We start from the raw sequence: 23,997 nt of genomic DNA, 5'->3' as shown, positions 1-23,997 counted from the left end.
AGAAGAGCCTTTAGTTGATCTGATTTTGTCTTTTACTTTGTTTTTTCCATATTTTACTGTTTTTAGGCTGTGATATTCACAAGATGACTAGTTGTAACTTTGTGTTTTTATTTTCTGAGAAAAGTGATATAAAAATAGGCATTTACTTACTCATAATTAACTTCAATGAGAATGAACATTAAAACAAATGTAAATATGTCAGATTATAGTCACAGGCTAATTTCCATCCTGTGGCAGGTTAATGTTAAAAGAAATAAAACTGAGTTTAAGATAGACAGCACAAATAAAATTATAAAACAGGTTAAATACACTACGGAAGTATATAAATAAATTACAGTGTTAAAATTGAAATCAAAACATGTTTCGTAATGACATTTTCTTAATTCTGGTCATTTATGACTTCACATTTGAGACTCCAAAAGCTACAATTCATTTTTTTATCACATTTTCACCTTGTCTTATTGTTATTGGTATTCTTTGCCAGCAAATTGTGCCCTGGAATACAATATGAAATTATCAGTGCAACAAAAATGGCGAACAAAATCGTTTTGAGGCAGATGCCATTTTGGACAAAAAAAAAAAACAAAAAACAAAGACGAGCATGGCTCTATTTGTCTGCAAGTATGCATGAAAAAGGGGCGGAGCAGAAAGCTTGTGGCCTGCCAATTGTAGCACCTACGTCACAGCTACAGACTTTTTCCAAAAGCATGTTTTTCATCTGATCTTTATTCTCAACCATTTGAAAAAAGAAATATTCAGACCCACAGTTTTAAGCCTAATGTTTTTATATTTGTCCTCATGAGAAAAAGGCCACAAGTTAAAAACAATAAAAACATGATTTTCATTAGAGTGGGTCTTTAAGTATGTCCTCTTTTCTGCCTGCGTTGTATTTGACCGTTGAACTGAAGCAGTAGGATAGTGACTGAGGTAAGCACAGAGAAGTCAATAATTAGTGATTCCACCTGACTGCTCCAATACTGATCTTATTAAACAAAGCAGGTTATCAGCTACACTCCACCGATTCGCATTAGCTAGTTTCTTAGTCACAGTTTAATAAACTTTCCGGGATATAATTACGATTGGCACAAGCCAGAGAAAATGAATGCTCCCACTTCAAAGTAATGTTTAGTTGCGGCTTCGTCTTCCTTTACACATAGGAGAATGAACACAATCAGTTCCTCACAGTGAGCTGTGCAGAAATTTAATTAAGAGAGGGGAAACATCTTCCGTGCCGGATCGGTGCCAAGGGAAAAGAGGTGAGGGGATCTGTACATCTGCATCTGCGTGAATTTATGTGTTTGTAAAACACAAAGAGCTGTTCTTTTTTCCATGGATTTTTTTTCACAGCGCACTTAGGACTCGTGCGGTGACAATCTAGCGTTTTGGAAATCAATATAATAGCAGTTTGCTTTAATCAAGAATTGAGTTGCTGTGCATTACTTGTACATCGTTTGACAGGATTGTCGGGTTTTTCCTCTCAAATTGACTGACTTAAGCACTTATTTTAGACTCTTGTCTGTTTGTTTGGAGTTCAAATATAGTCCAAACAGAAGATGATGATGATGGACATTCATTTGGATGTACGTGGAGCAATATGTCCAATACTTCATTTGTAATACCAGCAGATCAGGCTCTCGTGGGACTTGGATCTGCCAGCATAGTCAGTGTATTGTTACATATTGTGATGCACTGAAGGAAACGATTCATGTCTTCTTCTGGTTTCTTTCATTGACGTTGATTAAAAGCAATCTAACCTCAACAAGGACGTAAACGTTCCTGTCTGTCACAGAAAGAGGTAAAGGAGTGTCATGCATATAGGAATAACACCATCTGTATCGTAGAAATAAAACTGTTTGTTTTTAACACAGCGCTCTCATTAAACTGTTTACTAAGTTAAAATCACCAAACTCTGTCAACGGCACATTTGGGCATTTAATGTGGCACGTCTTCCGCCGTGAATGAGTCACAACTTTTTATTTCTCTCTCGGTGCCGCGCTGAATTATAGATGAATCAAGCTTGAAGCAAATTTAAGATGCATGGCCTGCTTCAAAAGTTCCTATCACCCATTTTCCTCCCTTCAGTCCATTTCGTTCCTGTAATTGATCACCTTTATGTGCCATTACCGAGACAGATTTAGAAAAGAAAAGTTTGGTTTATCTAAAAGAAAAAGAAAAAAACAACCACTTATGTATCCCTATTGTCACATCGATATATTTCTATGGAATGCGTAGAAGTGTGTGTATTTATTAGCGGTGTATTGGTAAAAATCTTGTGATTTGATATGTATCGCGATACCCGTCAAACATACAATACATATCACGATATATCCCAAGATTGTACTAGAACACTTTTTCACTTATTTTTTTGAAAAAACTAATTTATAATAAATATTAAATGTCTCATAACAACAAAATCCCAGAGGCTGGCTGAACCAATGAGACTGAACATTAACTCAAGCTGGTTCTAGAGAGTTCTTGTTGTTCTGGTGTGGTGTAGAGCTGTCTTGTCAGCACTTTAAATCGGTACAGGTGTCGGAAAATGAAATATCACAATATATCATAGAATCAATTTATTGTTATGCCGACACCAGAATAGAAACCATAGCCTGAACAGAAACTTTGAAGATCTTGCAGAACAGATCAAATAATGAAAATCTTTGACATCACAAAAAACTGTTAATGCAACTTTGTGAAAGCTGCACCGGCTCTATCCTACCTCTGTCTCCATAGAAATGATAATTCAGCCAGCCCTTTTAACTTATCAGATCTTTGTCCAGCCGATGTAAAGCCACTTTCAAAAGCTGCTCTGTTACACACACCCGGGACACCCTTTTTCAGAGGAGCAGTGAGTTGTTCTACATCTAATCTCTGATTCTTTATTATCATGGCGTCACAATGAATTATTCAGCATCGATTATGCCTCTTGCTATCACATATGGCTCCAGTCAGAAGTACAGTCGACTGAACAATGTGGATTTATTAATTCAGCCTCAGACAAAAGCGTCAGACCGAATTAGCACATTTTAATAATGAAGCGGCAATTATAAAACAAGCCAAACAGTTTTTTATGTCCTGGAGGAAGTTTCACCTGATGGAAAACAGGCTTCAAATGTGCAACTTTAGCTTTTCTGAAGAAGTCTGCAAGCTTTGACATTCATTTTTTTAATTGGTATCACTTTGGTAACTTTATATGGAGAGAAAATAGTATCACCCTGATTTGTGCGTGCTTAATTCTTGATTTGTGCGTAATTTTGGATTTATGTGTGTGTAAATCTTGATTTGTGCGTGCCTAATTTTTGATTTGTAACTCAAACAATACATTTTGTGAATAAATACAAAAATTAAGAAATAAAAAAAAAATGCAAAATACAATTTACAGATGCCCAAATTAAAATTGCAACAGCTTGATAGTAACAACATGCACAAATATAAAAAAAATGACACAAATGGCTTGTGACAAACACAAAAAAAACGCATTAACGCGCAAATCTGAGGAGATATGTCTGATAATTATTACAAAAAAGTCTTAATATGTGTTTAGAATTAAGAATGAGTGTGAGTCTATTTTCTCTCCATAACTTTTGATCTTTTTGGTATTTAGTTCTCTGTTGCTTATTTAGTTATCTTTGATTAGTCACTAAGACAAAGATGAAGCAAAAAAAAAAAAAAAACAAAGCTAAGTGGTGAAATTATGTTTTCATTCAGTTTTGTGCTCATTTTAATGCGGGCAACAACATCTGCAACATTCTGCACCTTGTGCAGCCTCCTATCTTGATCAAAGAAAAACACATACTTGCAACATTAAAGTTTTCCTCAGAAAAAAAAAGCTCTGCTGCTTCAAGCTCGCCATCTTTATTTCTGTCTCGAGCAAAATTATTATTCCCACAATGCAACCTTTCTGTCAGAGAACACCTTATTGGAAGCATGGTGAGAGCCTCTGCCGCCCTCCTTTCATGTACGGTCTCATCCTATAGATATGAGGTGTTTCTTTCTTTTCATAAATGCACTTGGTTCAAGATTTCCAAAGAATTGATTTGTAATAAGTCACTTTTTGCTATTGGTTCTCTATCATTTCCTCTCATGCTGTTTGAAGTAGAAAGTGATTTTTTATGTTTGCCATCACACAAAAAAGTCATAAATAGCTAAATTGTGATACCAAAAACACATTTTAACAGAAAATATAGACTAAAATACAAAACTTAAAACAGAAAAATGTCCCAATAGTAGAAAGAGTAAACGTTTTTTACTGTGTAATTGCTTTTTTGTGAGTCACGCTTTGCTCTGTGAGACACTAAACGTTAAGAGTGGTAAGTAACAGAGGTGATGAGCAGAAATGTTTGACCTTAATGTTTGATGAGTCACACCGCTTTGAGCCATTAGGGAATAAATACCAGCGCCGCATGCTAACAGTGTGTTGCTAAACTATGGTATTAAATATTGTTGGCAGCCAGTTTCTGATTAGACTTTTCAAATTTGTTTAGGCTTGTTTTGTTTCTGCATACTGCAGCTGAATATGGAGACAATAGGGTTGTGGGGCACGAGTAATCGACCTCAGTGAAGACTATCATGAGCTAGTAAATCATATTTTTACAAAATATTTACTGAAATATGATAAAAATTTATATTTAACAAATAATTCTTTATTTTTTTCTGTTGTAAAAACATACTCAGTTGTCTTTTAATTATGATTATAGAGTTTTTAGCCAAAATTTGAAACGCCTGTGTCATTTTTTTAGACCTCATTAGGAATTCGCCTCTGGGTTGTGGCTGTTGGCACAGAAGTTAGCTCCTCTAATTTCCCATCAGCCTTTTGTTTACACTCTCTCCTGCTAGTTTATAAGCCCAAGCTAACATTAGTCTAGCCAAAAAAATAAATAAAAACGGAGAGCAACATCAAAGCCATCTAGCTGTACAGTTTTGAGCCTGATTGCAGCTCAGATGAGGAGAAAGAAGTTAATAGATCTATTTGTCTGCTTCAGAAGTGTAGCAGATATGGCAGACTTGGGCCCGTTCATGGTAGTAGTTTTACCAAACCACGGGTTTTTATCTGCTCCAGATCCATTACGGTTTGAATATTCAGAAACGCAGTTTTAATATTTAAATATTTTATTTATGTCCCCTATCATGAGAAAAATTCTACGAAAGCATGTTAAAACAGGATTTTCATTGGAGTGAGTCGTTAAAGTAATGCTATTAAAAAAAACTTAAAATAAAGGCTTTTCTTGCAACAGTAAAGGACTTGTAATTTTCTTTTTTTTTACATAATTGGTTGATTATTTTCTCCTAATGGTTTCTAAAACTTAAGACTTTTACACTATCACTACAGGTTTTTATTGTATTTATTCCTCAGAATTCGATTTTTCTGCTGCCTCTGTCTAAGAAAAACATAACTACAGTTGGCTTTTTCTTAAACTGAAAGATAAAGTCACCAGATTAATGGTGAAGTTATGAAACTAATGTTGGAAGAAGAACTTTTATAAGACTCATTGCTAAAGCGGAAGCTATGATGCAAACTGCTGTTAGTTCAAGTAATCCTCCAAACTCAGAGATTGCAGAGGAAAACAGCAGTGCACCATAAAGTAAGGTTTTAGCTTTCAAGCCCAAAGGATAGATGATGTCCCCCTCATGTTTAGTGAAGAATTTTGAATCCTCACCACTGCCAAATAACTAATTCTGTCCGAGTATCTACCATATAAAATTTGAATTGAGGGGAAAAATTATTTTCCTTCATTTTTCTACGTGTGTCTCCCACATTCACTAAAAAGGCAGGTAAGAGTCATCACCTGTGCTAGTAACACTTATCCAATAGTTTCTACAGTGGCGGGCCGTCAGGGCCTGCAAGGCCTTCTCTGCTGGCCTAAAAATATCTGAATCACAGACTGATATTAATTATATTTTGTCCATGAATACGTATTCGATCATTCCAATGCTCTGTTGTCTTCCTTTCATTGCTGTCTCCCTGGTTGCGCTGCTTCCAGACGTGTATTTTCCTATTTAAGCATTAACCAATCACATTTCAGCACTATTTGTTGCTAGGGTCAAAGAAATCTGCCTGAAGGCCTTCACAATCAGTTTTGCGGGCCCTGTAGCATAAAATAATTGTCGACCAAACTGTTGCTTCAACCAATCAGATCTGGAGGAGACCACGTGATAGGCCAGCTAGCAGGCGCACGGAAACGTCAGGATTTTCACGCGCTTTGATTTGATAGTCGGAGAGTGTACTAGGCAGAGCTGGCAAACTGAATCTGTAGCGACCTGCACAGGCAAATATATCGAATTTAATAGCTGGTTTGTCAATCCACAATGGCTGAAGGAGGAGAAGAAATGGATTTGGTTGCAGACTTACTGTCAAAGCCGTTTTCAAGACAGACTTTTCAAGAAAAGCTGGACATTGTTAAGCGGGGTCGGGCAACTCTGAAGATAGCAAGCCTGTCACAACCGGGAGAAGGATTTGAACGCCACTTTCAGTCCTAACTACGAACGGTACCTTCATTTCGGGGGCGCGGTGAAAGCGCTGGATCCACAAACAGAGGAAAGTCATCACGGAGAGTGACACAGATTTAGACTTCCACCTGTCCACTAATGACGTGTTTGGTGGGCAAAACAACCCGATCAGTGCGATCGGAGGAGATCAGAAGGGAAGTTATTAAAACCCTGTTTGTGTCTGTTATGGTGGATGAGACGACAGACGCGAGTAACGCAGCGCAGCTCGCTCTGGTTCTGCGTTATGTGATGGACACAGGTGTCGAGGAGCGGCGTGTCAGGTTTGAAGATGTTGCCCGTGGAAAGCGTCTCATCGTCTGATTTTTAGTGGAAAATGAATGTCTGGGTAAAGTTGTGGCACAGTTTTGTCTGGCACGGGTAAAGGAGTTCCGTGACACCGTTTAGCGGGAGAGAAGCCGATACGAGGAAATCTACGAGGCCCCTGAACGCACCGCGGGCGCGTGCAGCGCAAAATCCTCGCGCGCACTACCGACAATATTATTTTCCAGACACAGACCAGATTTCAAAATCACGAAAAACTGATGTTTGTCTCCCTCCTGGACCACAAGAGGCTTCAGGAATACCAGAACATTTCCCGCATGCAGCTTTTTCCAGCTTATCACACCCACGTAACACTTTCTATCTGCGAAACGCACGGATTCTGCACGACAGAGTGATCGAAATCTTCTTGAGGATAGAAAGGATGGAGTTTGTGTTTAAATAATCTGGATTTGAGTAAAATTTTGCTATCTCCCTACATAATATTGAAATTTTATCAGGTTATTTTTTATGCTTTTGGTGTGTGTGTGGCAGTTGTACCTGCACTAGAAGTTTTATTGCCATAAAATAGTTAATGAGGGTTGGATTGATTCAGATGGAGCACTACTGAAGGCCTAGGTGTGAAATGCACGGCCCGCCACTGAGTTTCTATAATGACCACATTGATATTTTACTGGTATTATCACACAATTTTTTTCAATTTTCCCTGGGATGTGACAATAATTGATGTAAATCTGGCCAGTGAGCAAAAAAAAACAGATTTTCTACGTCCTCTTGATATTAACTTTGATATTAAAATAACAATTTTCCTACCATTAATTTTGTTTTAGCTTGACAGTTATTTCATTTTTTTCATAATTTACTCCACAAATATTTACCACACACTGAAATTCAAAATTAAGCTAATTTGATTTTTTTAAATCATTTTTTGATTCAACTCCAAGTTGACAGAAATCTACATAACAGTGGCTGAAGATAAATTTGTACCATATATTTACATTTTTCACTGTATTTAAAGTTGTATTGCATGTTTTTAAATCATTAAGATCAATTTATGATCCTGTATAGCTTTAGCAAACCAATTCTAAAGTGTTTTAGCGCACCATTCCAGTTCTAAATAAAACTGAATCATGGCTTTAATTAGATCCATGAAATCATGTAAATCTAGAAAATAATGTATCAATATTTATCTCCAAATTAAAGCATCATTACTATAAATATTGCTTTTTTAATGTATTCTGGAACTTGCAAAAAGACACACTAAATATTTTCACTTTTTTAAAAGTCTCAATCCCTGAAGTGAATGGAGGGCTGCAACATTTTTTTTAATAGTCTGGTTAATTCTACATCTTTACTGGTGTGGTTTTATGTACAATTTAGCTTATACTATTTTTCTTTTTTTTATGAAAAAAAAAGAGCAGATAAGGACGCAATAATAGTCTGTAGAACCATTGAGCAAAATCTTGAACAAAAAAAACAGGCGTTCATTGCCTTCAGCCAACATCCTTCATTACTTGGAATAGAGTATGAAAGCTTATAGCTGAGTAAATGCAGACGTACAAATAGACATGCTCATGAATTCTTGCTGAAATATTCTGAACATGACCTGAACTGCTACTTAGAATTTCAATTTTTACAATGCTTAGAGCGGCTTGTCTCGAAGTTTAAAAAATAAAAGAGAAAAAACAGCATAACTTTGTCTGCAGCTTTAATAGCCAGTTTCTCAAGAAAAACGACTGAAAGGCCACTTTCTTGATTAAAGGTGCACTTTACAGATATCTGCTAATCATTATGAGTCAATAACTGGTCTAAATAATTTAATCAGCTGTCGCTAAGAGCACCGCACACATCTCGTCCCACCACTTTATGTTGTGATGGGAGCACTTTAGTTTGGAATCACATCACATGATTGATTAAGCATATGGAGAAAAAAAATTGAACCTGAAGTGTGATTTTGTGAGCACAACCAGATGTCAACAATAAAACCCCGTCAGCCATGAATAGCTTTATAATTACTTCCTAGGCTCGTGTTATTTGCAGAAATTTACGTGTAACAAAGCACAAAAACTAATGGAAATTCATGTATACGTGTGGCCAAGATGCACATTGTTGCATTGGCCTACACTAAGGCTAACACTTCCTGTATATGTATAAGTAGACAAAAGCACAACAGAATATGTTCAAGAATTTACATCAACAAAACTATTCAGTCAAAACTAATTCTGGAAAATATACATAGGATGAATACATTTTAGCTGAAACATGCAGGATTAACACAGTACATTAATTAGTTTAGTGGATGAAGGTTCTGCATTTTTTTTATATTTAAATTACACATTTTAAATGTAGTATGTGGCTGCAGCAGCTCACAGTTTGAGATAATTGCTGCAGAAGATGATTTTAAAAAATAAATAAACAAAGGAGCATCGTAAATTTATGCAATTTATACAGTAATTCACAAAGCTAATAATTTTATTCCTGTGAAATTCACTTAAGCGTGTCAGGAGCTTTTATTCTGAAAAACAGCTTATTTTTTTGAAGTAAAATAACTTTGACATACAGCTTTTATTCAGTTGTTTTGAGCTAAATTACAACGGTTGTTAGAGTGCAAAAAAATAATAAAACGTGACTCCTGCTAAAGCAGACAGTTCAATTATTATGCTAATTTTTTACATCTCAATAAGTTTTTCAGGATTATCACCTGCTGACAAGTGTTAACCTTTCGGCTTAGACACGCAGAACCGTAAGATGTGTGCTGTGCTACAATTTAAATCCAGAGTTCATGTTCATCGTTGGTCATGTTTCACAAAATTAGCAAATTAGCCTCCTAAATGCTAAAATTACCATATTTTTGTACATCATCTTTTTTGACGTAAAATGTCCCTTAAATTATTTATTATTTATGGATTTATTTTTTTACAACAAGTAAAAAAAACAACTGTGTCCTTAAAATAGAAATGATCAACTGGCCGTTCTGGCAAAATTACATTTCTGTTCCCATAACAAATATCTCTCATAAGAAAAATAACAGTGCATTATACCTGCAGGCTGCATGAAAGTGCACCCTTCAGAAACCACCATAAAGCAAACCTCCTCCACTGTTTTAAACAATTATTTCCTCCTTTGTTTCCAATCATCCGCCAGGTCCAAGTTTCTGCCCGTCTGAAGTGTAAGGTCTTGTTTCCATCCACAAAGCAGCAATCAGGAAATCACTTGTCCTCTGGGGTAACTATTTGACAGACTTCTTTTGGCAAGACTCGGGCTGATTGGAATCCAGCATTCTTGATTTTAAAAAAGTCGATACCTGTGATGGCAATGCTTTATCTCCAATGAGCTCGAGCGTCCGTGTATTGATCTTTTCTTGGAGTGGTGACTTTTGTTTGACTGTACTTTGGATAGAACTGATTCACAAAGAGTTACAGTCACCTTTTAAGGGCTGTTGTGGTTCAGAGCTCACAAAAAAGTCCTGCTGCCCTTTAAAATCAGTCTGACTTTTCAAACTTTAACTAACCATGGATTATTTTTAAGTTTTGTTTTCTGTTTAAAAGCAGAAAGCAGTTTTAAACGCATAGTAGAGCTTTTTAAAAAAAGGGTTTTTAAAGCTTTTACCTGTATTTCTTTGATTTTTCTTCATAATTTTGCTTTTTCAGCAACATTTCTTTACAAACATCGGCAAAAATTCCAGTTTTTGTCATAAAGTGTGTCACGTATTGATATATAGCTACTTTGGCCATTCCAATTCACAAATCCACTATAACAATCACCCCAAACCCTTTTTTTTTGTTGTTGAAAGTCACTCAAATCTTCCTACCTGCTAGTGTCAGCGGAGGTGATGGCGATGAGCGGCGGCGTGCGTAACGGCAGTGTTGTAGGTCGCGGCGGAGCGGTGACCGCGTCCGCTTCAGGCTTACGGTCGCAGTAATACTGCTCTGCCTGCCTGAAGGCCAGAGGAGGCAACTGGACCGTCCGGCAGGAAAGCCTTCGCACCATGAAGGGCTCCATGCAGGTGATTGTCTCTGGCTCTGGGGAGTCATCAGACACCTGAAAAAAAATAAATAAAAATAAAACGCAAGTGAAATCACAAATCAAGACAAACATGGTGAACATTTCAAAAAAAGAAGACATTAAACATGTTTCCTGTTCAAGCAAATAGCCTAGAAAATATGCTAAAAAATGTTGACAAGGATTTTTATTGTATGAGCAATACAGAACCAGGATTTCATATTAAGATTTCACTGCTTGACATTTCTCCAACATATCTCTAACTCTCAAACTGCAGCCGTATTCATTGGCTCTTGAGTTACCCAAAGGGGAATTGGTGGCTAAAGCTTCAACCGTCCTGCTCTTCTGTTGTGGAGGAGCAAAATCAGCCCTCCATCTGTACCTTTCATACAGATTTCATAAATACACACAACTTTCTTTCCCTCACTCTGATCTCTTAAATCTCCACGCACTAATACATCAGGGAGAAGTGCTGGGACAGAACTCAAATGAAAGAGTGTGTGCATGCAGCCAAGAGTAATTTATACTAAACAACCAGACGAAGATGATAGAAAAAAAAAGTGTAAAATAGGAAGATTAATGGGAACAGTGATCCAAAAGGGTTATCTGTTCAACTACAGATTGAAAAGGTTCAACACAAATGCTCCAAAGGTTGAAGTCAGGAGATCAGGCCAGAGGGGGGACACCAACCCCAGGAACAAGCCCAAGCAGGCTTTCAGTCTGACTTTGATTGAAAATCACATCCAACATGGCACCAGGAGTCCCTTCAGTTGACTACCGAGAATAGAATGAAGTATCTCCTGAAAGTATGAATGGAGTACTATGTGCAACTATCACTACAGTCACTACACCACTATAGTACTATGAAAATAGGATGCTGGAAACAAAGATGAAACCAACAGGCAGAAGAAAGGTGTGATGATGAAAGAAATACAACTAATATCAATACCTGAGACATTAAAACCACCAAGAAAAGATCTATTTATTCCTAGCTGCACACCTGACTGCAGAGGGAAGCCATTTACTTTGCTACCAACATTTCCATTGACTATGAAATTGAACAAATTGGATTTACAATAATTAAATTAGCCTTATGGAAACATGTCAAAAGTGGCATTTATCAAAAATAGCTTGAATGTGCTGAGAGGAGGTAGTTTTCGAGACATATTGAATTTGACATATTTAAAAAACTCTAATTTGTTAAAAATGAAATGAGGCATGTGTCTTACAGTGACTGCACTGCATTGTCACAAGAGGTCCCTCAGCATCACACAGCTCATCAAGAGTTGAGTGTGTCATTCAGAATTGATGGATCCATAGCTTCTCTCTAGAACCCCCAACCACGATTTTCAAAAGATTGCTTCATCCGTAGCCACTCCCACGTAGCCATGGCCTGGATAAGACGCCAACGTCTCCTTTGATAGATGTTGATACTCTGAATGGCAGTGGGTCGTGAAGACAGAACCACCAATATTGGACAAACATATAGGATGAAGGAATATCACATGACAGCATTGCTCAGTGGTTTTGGAAGCTAACTGCACTACATGAATGCACAACTGATAAAAGAAAAACATTTATGAAAACAAAATTTCCATTAAAAAAAATAAAATGTAAAAAAAAAATAAACAAAAGACAAAACCAGACAATGTCCCACAGTATCTAACTTTTCTGGTTTCTTATTGTGTTTCTTTTTAACAATTACTTTTGTTTTCCAAAACCTACCATTTTTATTTTATATCTTTTTTGGTTTCTTGAATTTTGTTTTGATTTCTAAAATGTAATGATTTGTTTTGCTCTTATTAATTGCCGTGATCTTTATCATGATTTGATTTGTTGGTGTGATTTGCACTTCAGGGCCACCGTACTGTCCAGGATTGCGCAATCCTAGGAACAGCTGAGACAGTGCGCAGAACCCTGAATCTCTCAGGTCAACAGTAAAGAATCCAAACTTGACAGGAAGAAGACTGCTCACAGACGGCAAGGGAATTTTCTATAAACAAATATATTTTAAACCCTCAAACTTAACGCAGCAACTAAGAAATTTTGTGTTATAAAATGTAAATGCTCAGAAACATAAAGAGACCGCAGGTAATTGAAGCAACATCATAGGGAGATGAGCAACTAAAATATTAAGCTGAAAAAAAAAAGTAAATGCAATCATTGCAGTTGCTGCATATTTTTGTGTTTTTGTTGATGTAAAATTCTGCTTTTCCAAAAAATAAAAAATAATGATAATAAATAACAGCAAGCAGACACGGTGAGTGACTAATTCATGTTGTTGTGCATTCAGTACTAAATTATGCAAAAATATCAGGGCGCCTGCAGATAATGTGCAAAAATAAAGAAGTGATGGAGCTTACATTTATGATTCACTTTTAGGACTTGACAAAGATTCAAACAGAAAGTGAATCACTTGAGAAAAAGAGGAAGCACAACTGTCTCTCTAGGTCAGAAGATGAGGATAAGGCAAGATTTTAAATGATAAGAGCTTTGGCTGAGGAAGAAAAAAAAACAGCCATTGGAAACCTGAGGACTGTACGTGCTCGAAACGAGGCCAGAGTGAGAGCCCAGAAAATCATTTTGCAACAGCAAGTTAACCAAGGAGGAATCAGGTGGTCAATTTACTAGCAAGTGGTTTTCAGAAAAGCTGATTTTGCCGCAGAAAAGCATTTCCTTTGAAAACAGCCCTCGCCGAACACAGTTTGTATATTTCTGCAAATCTAAAATGTATTGACATGTATCTAAATCCTATTGAGAAAAACAAAAGCAGATACTCACTAAATGTAAATTACCACTTTAAATATGCAAATTTCTCTTTTCCTTCCTTTGTTTTAGTCTCTAGCAAAGGAGGTTATTTTCTTCTTTTAATAAACACAAAGCACATTCAAGCCTTTCATGCCATTTCTGAGGGATACTGTCTTTGGGGAGATCCATGGTAATCAGTTTTTTTTTTTTTTTTGTCCATTGAGTGATCCAAGACTGGGTTTGATTCACATTAAACACTGGCACACACATGTATGGATTGAGCCGTGGACACAAGATGATAAATGAAAGCTGTTACTGCAGCATTATTCTGGCTACAAGCAGAGTTTTTTTGCTTTGCTCAAACAACAGGATTTTCCTTTTAAAGTAAAGGTCAGCCCTTTCACTGATCCAATCATCACCGGGAATGCTTTCTAGCATTTAATAAACACAGTAATGCCCTATTTGGAGGATCAACTTAACAAGTTGACCCTTTGTAATCTTTGCACTCTCTGCTTTATAATTTTTGTATTACAGAGTTTTTTAAAAAGTGGCAAAACAATCTTTAGTTTTAAGAAGATAATCATCAACAACTGAGCAAAACCTTTAACATCAGTAAAGTAAATTTGCATAAAAATTTTTGCTTAAAAATGTTTAAATTAATCTTGCCTGACACATAAATATTAAAAAATCAAATATGATCACATGCATTAATATTTTTAAGTTGAAATCTGTTTAAAGACCCACTCCGATGAAAAGCTTGTTTTTTATGCATTTTTTTCTGATGATGGAAGATATATGTATAAAAAATAAGATTAAAATATCATTTCTGAGTATTTTTTTACCATAGAAATTGTTGTGAATCAGGAGCAGATGAAAAAATGCCATTAAAAAAACTTTGAAAGCATGATGTAAAGACTTCTACGGCAAGTCATAAGCTCCATGCTCCGCCCCTTTCTGATGCATCCACTTGTAGATGACAAGATCCATGCACATTTTTTTGTTTTCCTCACCTAAGTTTTTAAAGTATACTTAAGTATAGAAAACCATGTACTCTTAAAAAGTATACTGGGAGTTTACTAATAAATATATTTCTTTGGACTAAATTGGCCCAATTTTTGGTTTAAAAAAAGTAAACTCAGAAGAATACTTAAAGTATTTTTTCTGGTATACTCCATCCATCCACTCCATCCATCCATCCTTCCATCTTCCTGACCACTTTGTCCCTTTCAGGGTCGCGGGGGTGCCGGAGCCTATCCCGGCTACTGTTGGGCGAAGGCGGGGTACACCCTGGACAGGTCGCCAGTCTGTCACAGGGCCTCAATCACACACCCATTCACTCTCACATTCACACCTAGGGGCAATTTAGAGTCACTAATTAACCTATGAAGCATGTTTTCGGACGGTGGGAGGAAGCCGGAGTCCCCGGTGAAAACCCACGCATGCACGGGGAGAACATGCAAACTCCACACAGAAGGGTCCCAGCTGGGAGTCGAACCGGGGCCTTCTCGCTGTGAGGCGAGAGCGCTAACCACTGCGCCACCGAGCAGCCCCTCTGGTATACTATTAGAATAAAGTTTATTGCCAGAAAACTAAGTTTATAAAGTAGACTTTGAAGTGTACCTTTAATGTAGCTTTTAAGGTTTACTTTTACCTTAGAAGTAATACATTTCAAATGGTTAGATCATAAAAAAACAATTTTTAATACACTGAAAATATTCCAAGAATACATCTACTCCACTTTTAATACTGTCTAAGAAAATGTTCAAGGACAGTGAAAAATGTAGGCTAAATATATTTAAACCTGCAGTATAATTCAAAGTATAGTCCATGTATAAGTAACATGAATTTGTAAATATGAACTTGTTAAGTTCATCTATAATAAGTACCTTAGAAGTAAGCTAAATGTATTTTAGTTTTAAAACAGGTATACCTATAAGAAACTTGAGTGTACTCTTTCTTTGGTAAGGGTGTACTGTTTGTTAGCTCCAATATTATTTGTTGCGGCAATAATGTTAGTTTTGGGCTGTAATCTAGCAGGAGGCCATGTCAACAGATGGATGATGGGGACGGGGGCAAACTTACTCCTCACCAATAGTCCTGCCCACCTCTCAGAAGCAAATTTCTAATGAACTACTGCCATTCTGCAGAATTTATTGCCTAGAAAATGGAAATTAAAAAAAAGCATATTCATAATTAAAAGACAACTAGGAACGCTTACAATATCAAAATACGATCTGAGTGGAACTTTAAGAAATGAAGAAAAAAAGAATTTTTTTTAATTAAAAATTATACCTTTTTAGAACATATTGATATTATTTTTCATACTTTGTTTGGGTATTACAGTCAGAAATTGTTTCTTTCATTTATTACATCCATTCTTTTTTACTTTCCTAGTATGATTTAGTGGTCATACTTTTTACTGGCCGTCTATTATAAATTTAATTATTTCATGAACAAAATGTGGAGTTTTCTTGTTTTTAAATGACCTGGCAACAGTGCATTCTTGTTTTAATTGCTTTAGATGTCCCTACCAGTGAAAGGTTTGGACACACCTGATCGTTTAATTCAATAGACAAGTGTTTCCAAACTTTGGACTAATGGTGGACATCTCCGTTTGCTTCCTAGAGTCTCTTCATCGGTGTGTTTGTCTCACTTTTTGTCGTGACTGTTCGGCCTCTCCTATGAAACAGCCCACCCCCTACCCGTCCACCCCTGCATGTATCAAGGTGCCAATCTTCATCCGTGGAACCACTGAGCCTTTCATTCCTACATAATTACCTGCATTAGACGCATTGGCAGAGACGTTGGCTTAGAGAGGGGAGCAGAGGAGACAGCATGATTAACCATCACTTTTCAGATGGCTGAAGGTAACGCAGGTGGATGACGGATCTAATGAGTCAGGGGGGTTCATTCTGTATGAATCTCGAACTCCTCTCTAGCACACTGAAAGCCCACAGAAAAAACTCATTGTCCCGGCCTGCCAATCTTCTGTACCCGTACTCTGTAGCACGCTGCTGTTATGTTTGTGCTCATCTTTTAGGTCCAATGACTTTCTCTGTGAAAGACTCATATGATTACATTAAAGTTTGTTTTTCTGAAAAAAAAAAAAGTTACTGTATTTCTGATTATCGAGTTAAGAAAATTGTGTTTTTTTTAAATAAAATAGTCAACAATAAAGAAGACTACTATAACTGATTAGAGATAAAACTGAAAAATCTATTTATCAATTCATTCTATATATATGATTCATCTGTTCAGAGGTACGAACAGGCTGGAGCTTCTCACGGAGCTACATGATGGAAATGTATTTGACAGATCTGCAGTAAATCACGGGGAGACGAGAAAATCAATCGAGTGAAAATGACTTGTGTAGAACAAAGCACAGCATTGGAACACATGAGCATGTTTGTATAATTGCCAACCATAACATTATATCTCTCTGCCTCATATTGTGTAGATTAGTGCTTGTGCAACCAAACAGCTCTGACTAATCACGCCGCAGACTTCTGGAGGAATCTTCTGGTTTATTTTTGGAAAATGTTGCATTTCCACTGAGAACTAAAAGGATAAAAATAAACAGAATAAATTAACAAAAAAAAAAATAAAGAAACTAAAAAAAATGACAAAATCTATGCATGTCTTTTTGTCTGTTTGTGTAAGAGCATCATTGTATAAAAAAGGAGGATCTGTGCATGTGTAAATATTCGTATTAATTAATATAATAATAACGACCACCATTTTTGTATTGATGCATAATTATTATTTTATTATATACAACATTAATATTGGCTATTGTTATAGCACGGCATATATTATATAGCATAAATATAAATACATTTTTATTATTTAGTTGTTTTTTATATTTTCTTGTTCCTTATGTCAAGTGCTTATACATATCAATGTAAAATGTAACAATAATACTGACAACACTATTATTCTTAATATTAGATTTTTGCATCATTATCGCCTTGTATACACCGTACTGTGAAGTGTATGGAACGAACGCCGCTTTCATTCGGCGCCCATGTTAACCTATGGTTTAGTTCACACCAGACGCATAGCACCACGGTCCTCCGCGGCCGACTCGAGCTGTGAAGGGTTTTGCCGTCTGGTCTATTTTCCAAGACACACGAGAAAATCTGCTCAATTTTTGAAAAACACCAATAACACATTTTTTCACAATAAAATACAGCGATTAATAAATGTAATTATATCTAAAAGGGATGTAGCGATGAAAATAAAACAACACACAAAGAACAGACAAACACTGAGACACACAAATCAACGTAGGGGGTCGACTATGAAATGAGGGTGTGGTTTTTGGTTTCTGATAATGGTAAAAAAAAAAAAGCTCTAAATAACCAAAGCTGAGCAGAAGCGCCTGTCGATCGTCTGGGAACAATACGTGTCTGGCGCGAACTGGAGGTAAAAGCGGATACCGCGCGCTCTCCACTTCGCAGCGCTTACGTGACCAGTGTGAAGCAGTCTCAGTGCTGTTGTGTCTATTGCCTTTATTGATTGTCACATTCTTAAACTTATTAGTTTATTAGAATTAATGTTCACAATTGTAAGATTTTCATTAATGTCGTTATTGCTAAACTTGCTATTTAGATTATTTTAATGCAATTTTGTTCTCAAAAAACACATTGAGTCATTCACTCTCCTATTCACACACTTTTTTCCAAAGTTTTTTGCTTGACACGTGAGTAATTATCAGTATAACATTTTAATAGTTCTAACAAACAACTTTAATAATCAGTTAAATCGATCAAAATTATGCCAGCTTTACTTCCAAAGAATATTTTGTGAAAAACATAAGAAATTGTATTTCTGGCTTGGCCTGCAGAAAAAAACATGTTTTAAAAAAGTTTAAATGTTTAAAGTCCCACTCCAGTCATTTTTTGATTTATTGTAAGAGCGTTCCCGAAGATCTTTAGTTAGAATTCTGCCGTTTTTAGCCCAAACCATTTCGATCTCTTGAACATAGTTTATTCAGAGCAAGAGTAGTTCATTTGAAATTTGCATTTGCATTGTGGGCAGGCCTGAGTAAGACTGCCCCTACTCCCTGTCATCCATCTAGCTCTCCCCCAAAGCAAACATTACAGGTCCATTATTTTTCAAACGCTGCTTCTAATTCATATCAATTTCAATAAAGAAATGTTTAGAAATTCAATTTTAAGTTTAATTTTGTAACTATATGTCTTTCATGAGAAAAAGTCACAAGAACAGAAACAAATTTTCATAGGTGGGTTTATGTGTCTGGTGAAGAGAAGATGAAAAACTTTAGTCCTTCTAGAGGAAGGGCAGCCAATCATTCCTGATAAAACACGTCAGATATTTAAAACATATATATTCAATTTAATATATTTAACAGCCTAAAAATTGGAAAAAAAATAATAAAAACATATTTTTTCTCTATGGATCATTCTGTCGCTTCTCCAATAGCTGTCACTAGTTTTATCATGGTGTGCTCCAACTGTATCCTGGTTATGCCCGCAGTCTCTTCATCACTTCATTTTTACTCACTTTGGCTGGCTCTGCTAATGCTGAAGTAGCTCTCAATGATAAGTGGAATCAGTGAAAGGTTAATTGTTGTGCTGTGACTCTCTCATGCTCTCTTTGCACTTCATATGCCAATCTATTGGTGGTCAAGTAGATTTTTCACCTGTTCAAGTGTATCTGCTCAGATATGTTAAATTTAACCAACGGCTTCATACAAAGAAAGTGACCCCTTTCTCTTTTCTGTTATTTCGCCAATTCAAAAAGGAAAAAAAAATCTGTCAGTGAACTAAAAGTCATTAATTTTTATGGAAACAAGTTGGTAATACAGCTTTTGAGGTTAATGATCCACTCCTAGAATAGACGAGCTTTAATTTTGAATTGCTTTTCATTTAAAATGAGCAGCTCCTTCGTTTGCTTCAAATCCTTTCCTGTCACGACAAAGAAATGGAGAACAGATAAAAACATTATATTATTTATAGCTAGTAGTAAGAAGTAGGTTTTATCAGCCCAGTTTGCAAATACATATTTAAATCAACAGAATCAATGGCAAACCGGCTTTTCAGATTCTTTTATGTTCTAAGATAAAATATTGCATTTTAAAAAGAACAGTTTCAGAAATAATTCAGTCCACAAAGTTGACCATTTGCTAGCAAGAGGTTTACTTAGGTTGCAAGAATGTCCCCTCTTTTTATTAAACTTATTATTAAACCATTTTTTTTCTGTTCATCTTTTACTTTCCTCCTAGAGCCTGATATTAATTGGCAGAGAAGAGATTCCCTGATGCCGAGCCACCTCAACTAAAAAGTACTTTAAAAAGTACATTAAGATGCAGTTTTATGTTGTGGTTTTCACAGTAAGCTATTGATGGATTTACACAGAAAGTCAATATATTAAGAACAGACTTTTTGTCCAATACAAAAAAAGAAAATTGCTAAACAAATTACTTTTACCTGCCTGTGGCTTTTACAGTACAAATAATTTTAGTTAGTTTAATAATTTTCAGTTAATTTTACAAAATATTGATGTGGATTAAGCATTAAGCTTCTATCTACTGATGTAAGAATTGCATTAAAAAGTTGATTTATTTACAAGGGAGTTACAATAACTTAACAGAAACATTTTGTTGACTTTACAGGTTGTTAAAGTGATTCATTTGTGATTTATATTCCTACATACATCTTTTTCTGTAATGTAATTTACAGTGCAACTGTAGCTTTTAATGAATTTCTCTGGTAACTCCAGTTGTCGAAATTATTCCATTAAATTGCCTTTTTTTTAAACAGTGTAGTCTGAGTCTGACTCCCCTCAGGTGGCCAAGCTCCTCCCCTTATGTCTAAGGGACTGCTAACCAAACTCTGCAGAAGAAAATCACTTCAGCTGCTTGTTTTTAGGGATCTTATCCTTTTGGACATGATCCAAAGCTCTTGATCATAGATGAGGGTAGGAACCTCGATTGTACGTAAAATCAAAAGGTTTGCCTTTTGGCTTAACTCCTTCACTACAATGGATTAATGCAGCTAAACGGCTTTACTACAACTGCTGCACCACTCCACCTGTCAATCTCATGCTCCATCCTTCCCTCACTCATGATCAAGAGTCTTAAGTCCATCCACTAGGGCTCTCCACCTACTCAAGGAGGTCAAACCACCTTTTCCAGAAGCATGGCCTCCGACATGGAAGTACTAATTCTCTTTCCAGTTGCTTTACACCGGAGTGTAAACACCTCACTGTACACTGAAGGTCCTGGTTTAATGAAGCCAGCAGAAAAACATCTCCAAAAAGCAGAAATTCAAACCAGACTCCCTTTGGCCCCTAGCTGCATCTATAAATTCAGTCTATAAAAAATACAAACAGAACTGGTGAAAAAGAGCATCTCTGCTGGAGTCTAATGCCCACTGGGAATAGGTTCAACTTACTGCCGGCAAAACTAACTAGGCTCCTGAGGCTCGTGGGTTATAGATGGGGAAATTCCCATGAGGCCTTAAGCACTCTGTATAGGTGTAGAACATATCTGCTGTTCTTCTACAGAACAAAAACCCCACTGCTCCTCTTATCAACTATCTGCCAAATTCTCCTCTCCAGAGTTTGAGTGACACCCGCCCATGGCCATGTAGTTGGAGAACACCCTCTAGGGTGAAAAAAGGGAATGCCATTCAGTCTGCCAGAGCGCAGGATGTCTCCAATTTTCTGCCCACTTTTAAACCATTTGGGCCCCATGTCACTTTTAACTACACATATGGTGTTTTATATGGTGTTCACACTGAACTATCACTACCTGATACTGACGCTTGTACCAACAGTTGGAAGCAGTAAATGTCAAAGTGGTGCAAATCCAGTAAATCTTGCTCCAGCTTTTTTCGTTTACTGTTCTAATCAGATTTGAAAGACACAAAACTGCAATCATTGATTTCTCCTCCATGATCAGTTGACATTTCAGTGTATTAAAAACGTCACTACTAAAGCCAGGTCCCTGATTGGTCAAAGTTCAACTGGTCTAACTTTGCGCTCAATGGCCCGAAAACAAACTTAAAAACTTTTGTAGGTGTGAGCAATAAAGGTTTGAATGGGGAAGCCCCAAATGCTTGCATTGACTTTTCATTGGAGGTGGTCACATGACGAGGGCAGCATGAACGTAGCACAAAAGTGTTTCACTAAAGACAGTCTTAGAGACTTGAGGTATCAATCAATCAATCAACTTTTATTTATAAAGCGCTTTTCATTTCCTTGAGGCAGCTCAAATCTGAAAACCTCATCTACCACTAGTACCCTACCACCCAGGAGTTTTGTTTATCTCTATAGTTTCAACTTGAGTGATGAATTGACCTCCTATCTTAGATGTTCTTGGGTGTTTTTTATGGACAAATGGTGACTGTCACATAAGTTCAATAACAATAGAGTTTACATTTTAAAAATAAAGATAACCTTGCACATCACGCTCTTAAACCAGTTCTGGGACACAGTTATGCTTTTCTTTGAACTCATTGATAAAGTACTTCATCCAAATAATTTAGTTTTGTGGCAGAGTGAGTTGGAAAAAGAAAAAAAAATCAATCCAAAATGAATCATGGCCCCTTAGCAGGCAGACACTTTGAAATTCCTGGAAGAAAATCTGCAAAAGGATGTGATAGAGCTACTTTTATGTGCACGTAATACCCATTAAAAATGTCTTTAATCATTTTAATAAGGTATGTGCAAAAAGCTAATAAAGTGGAACCTCACGCAGTGCTTTAAAACATCATTTTACAACAGAAAATGTACAAAAAATTGATGTGATGACGATTTTAACCTTTTATTCAAAAGTAGTTCATTCCACTTCCTGCAGGAGCTGTGTCCATGGACCATGAAAGATTGTTGTAAAGCCTCCGAGTGAGTGCTAGGCTGCTTATAGATATGTAAATCTCACTTTTACCACAAGCAGCTCCTGTTGATTAGGGCTTGAAGTTGAATGCCTTTTGATTTTACATCTTTTTTTTGTTGTGCTCATTCTGTCCTCTTCTTTCATGTCTTCTCCACGACTGAAAACAAGCAGCTCCACATAAAGCCTTTTTTTTCTGTTCCAGCACAACAGATGAGAAGCATTGGTGTTGACAGTAAAGCTGCATTTCTAAACTGGGGATCAAACCCTCTTGCTGCGTTTTGGATAACTCCCTCCTGTGTTTGTGACAGATGAACTCATTGATATCAATTAAATCCGCAAACAAGAAAGCATTTTGTTATTAATTGCACTGATTTATTCATGAGCACCTTTTATTTCTGTTTTTGTTTTTTTTTTCCAGATATTGATAGTTGACTGTAAATACTGTAAGAAATCTGCATAACTTTGTTTTGCTCTTTTGTATAAAGTGTTGCTCAATCCTCAGAATGCAGTAGATGCGGTTTGATAGAACTCTCATTTTTCTGCACCACTCTGCAGCTCAAACTGTCAACACCTGTTACCTGCTGCAAGCAGGAAGGTGATTGTTCATTTTCCTCTTATAAGCAAATAAATTCACCTTCTCTGTTTCAGTGTCTGTTTCTTTAACTTTTGAAGACCAGAGTAAACGGTTTACAGTTCAGGTGAAAGGCTCACTCAAAAGTCCTGTCTGAAGAGTTTCTTTGAGCCACTTCATGAATTTGTTGTCCTCATGAGATGCTGCAGGGAACAGATTAAAAAAATAGAAATGAAATAATCTGATAGGCAGCCTGCAGCAGCTTCTGAGCGCACAATCTTCCACCAACAGTGCCATCATTCATCTGTGTGATCTGAATTTAGCAATTGATTTTATAGGGGGATGCATTTTAAAGGGGTTCTGGAGGCAACCTACCGGTTATCAGAGGAAGGTGGATAGAAGAAAGTTAGGAGGAATCCATAGAGAGAGCTAAATGAGTTTTCTTTTCTCTCTTTTTTTTTCTTTTAAAGGAGGAGTAAAAACACATCAGTCACTGATAGCTGTGAAAGCCAACATTGAATTAGGAGCAAAGCAGAGAGAGGTTTTATCTTCAGGGTCACTTTTGTGCCTGCATTTTTCTGTCTCCTTTGCTTTCCTCTTTTAAAAAAAGTATTGTTTTAAAGCCAGTTTCTATCAAATTGTAAACTCTACATACACTTGCAGCTTTAAAAATGCACCTTTTATCTCCAAATATCACATTTTTTGCTATAATTGCACATTTTTGATTGAACGGCTTCTAATTATTTTATAGTTGACAAATCCAAATTAGAAGGTTTACAAGAATCAGCAGATATAAAATGATTATTTACCTCTGGATGACATATAAATTCATGTGGATCCACAAGCAGAAGGTATAGTGTTAAGCGTTGCACGTTCACACTAACTGGCTTGATTTTGCACCCGGGTCTGTTTTATCAAATAGTCAGCTTTGTTTTTGAAAGTGTGAAAGCTCACCTGAACACCTCCTGCAAATCGTACAAGCTAGTCTGTTTGACAGGGAAGCTATGGCTTCTCCTGAAGTGAGGAGGTGAGCTTGTGTGAGAAGGGGACGTAA

General features: G+C 36.5%; 1 protein-coding gene across 3 annotated transcripts in view; it reads right to left on the bottom strand.

Annotated features, from left to right (window-relative positions):
- Nucleotides 1-23,997, bottom strand: part of pde4d (phosphodiesterase 4D, cAMP-specific) — a 201,349-nt gene that overhangs the window by 147,504 nt on the left and 29,848 nt on the right. For 2 of the 3 annotated variants that reach the window (XM_024275308.2, XM_036213476.1), the window contains one exon: nucleotides 10,574-10,803. In XM_024275308.2, the coding sequence (XP_024131076.1) occupies nucleotides 10,574-10,803 (230 nt within the window). Of the gene's footprint in view, nucleotides 1-10,573; nucleotides 11,751-23,997 lie in introns of those variants that run through there. The other variant, XM_036213475.1, reaches the window with a different exon arrangement.

This window comes from Oryzias melastigma, linkage group LG9 (genome assembly GCF_002922805.2).
Source record: "Oryzias melastigma strain HK-1 linkage group LG9, ASM292280v2, whole genome shotgun sequence".
In the NCBI taxonomy this organism is placed as follows: Eukaryota; Metazoa; Chordata; class Actinopteri; order Beloniformes; family Adrianichthyidae; genus Oryzias; species Oryzias melastigma.
Note: the sequence above shows the minus strand (reverse complement) of the source record. Positions and strands in the feature narration are given on the sequence as shown.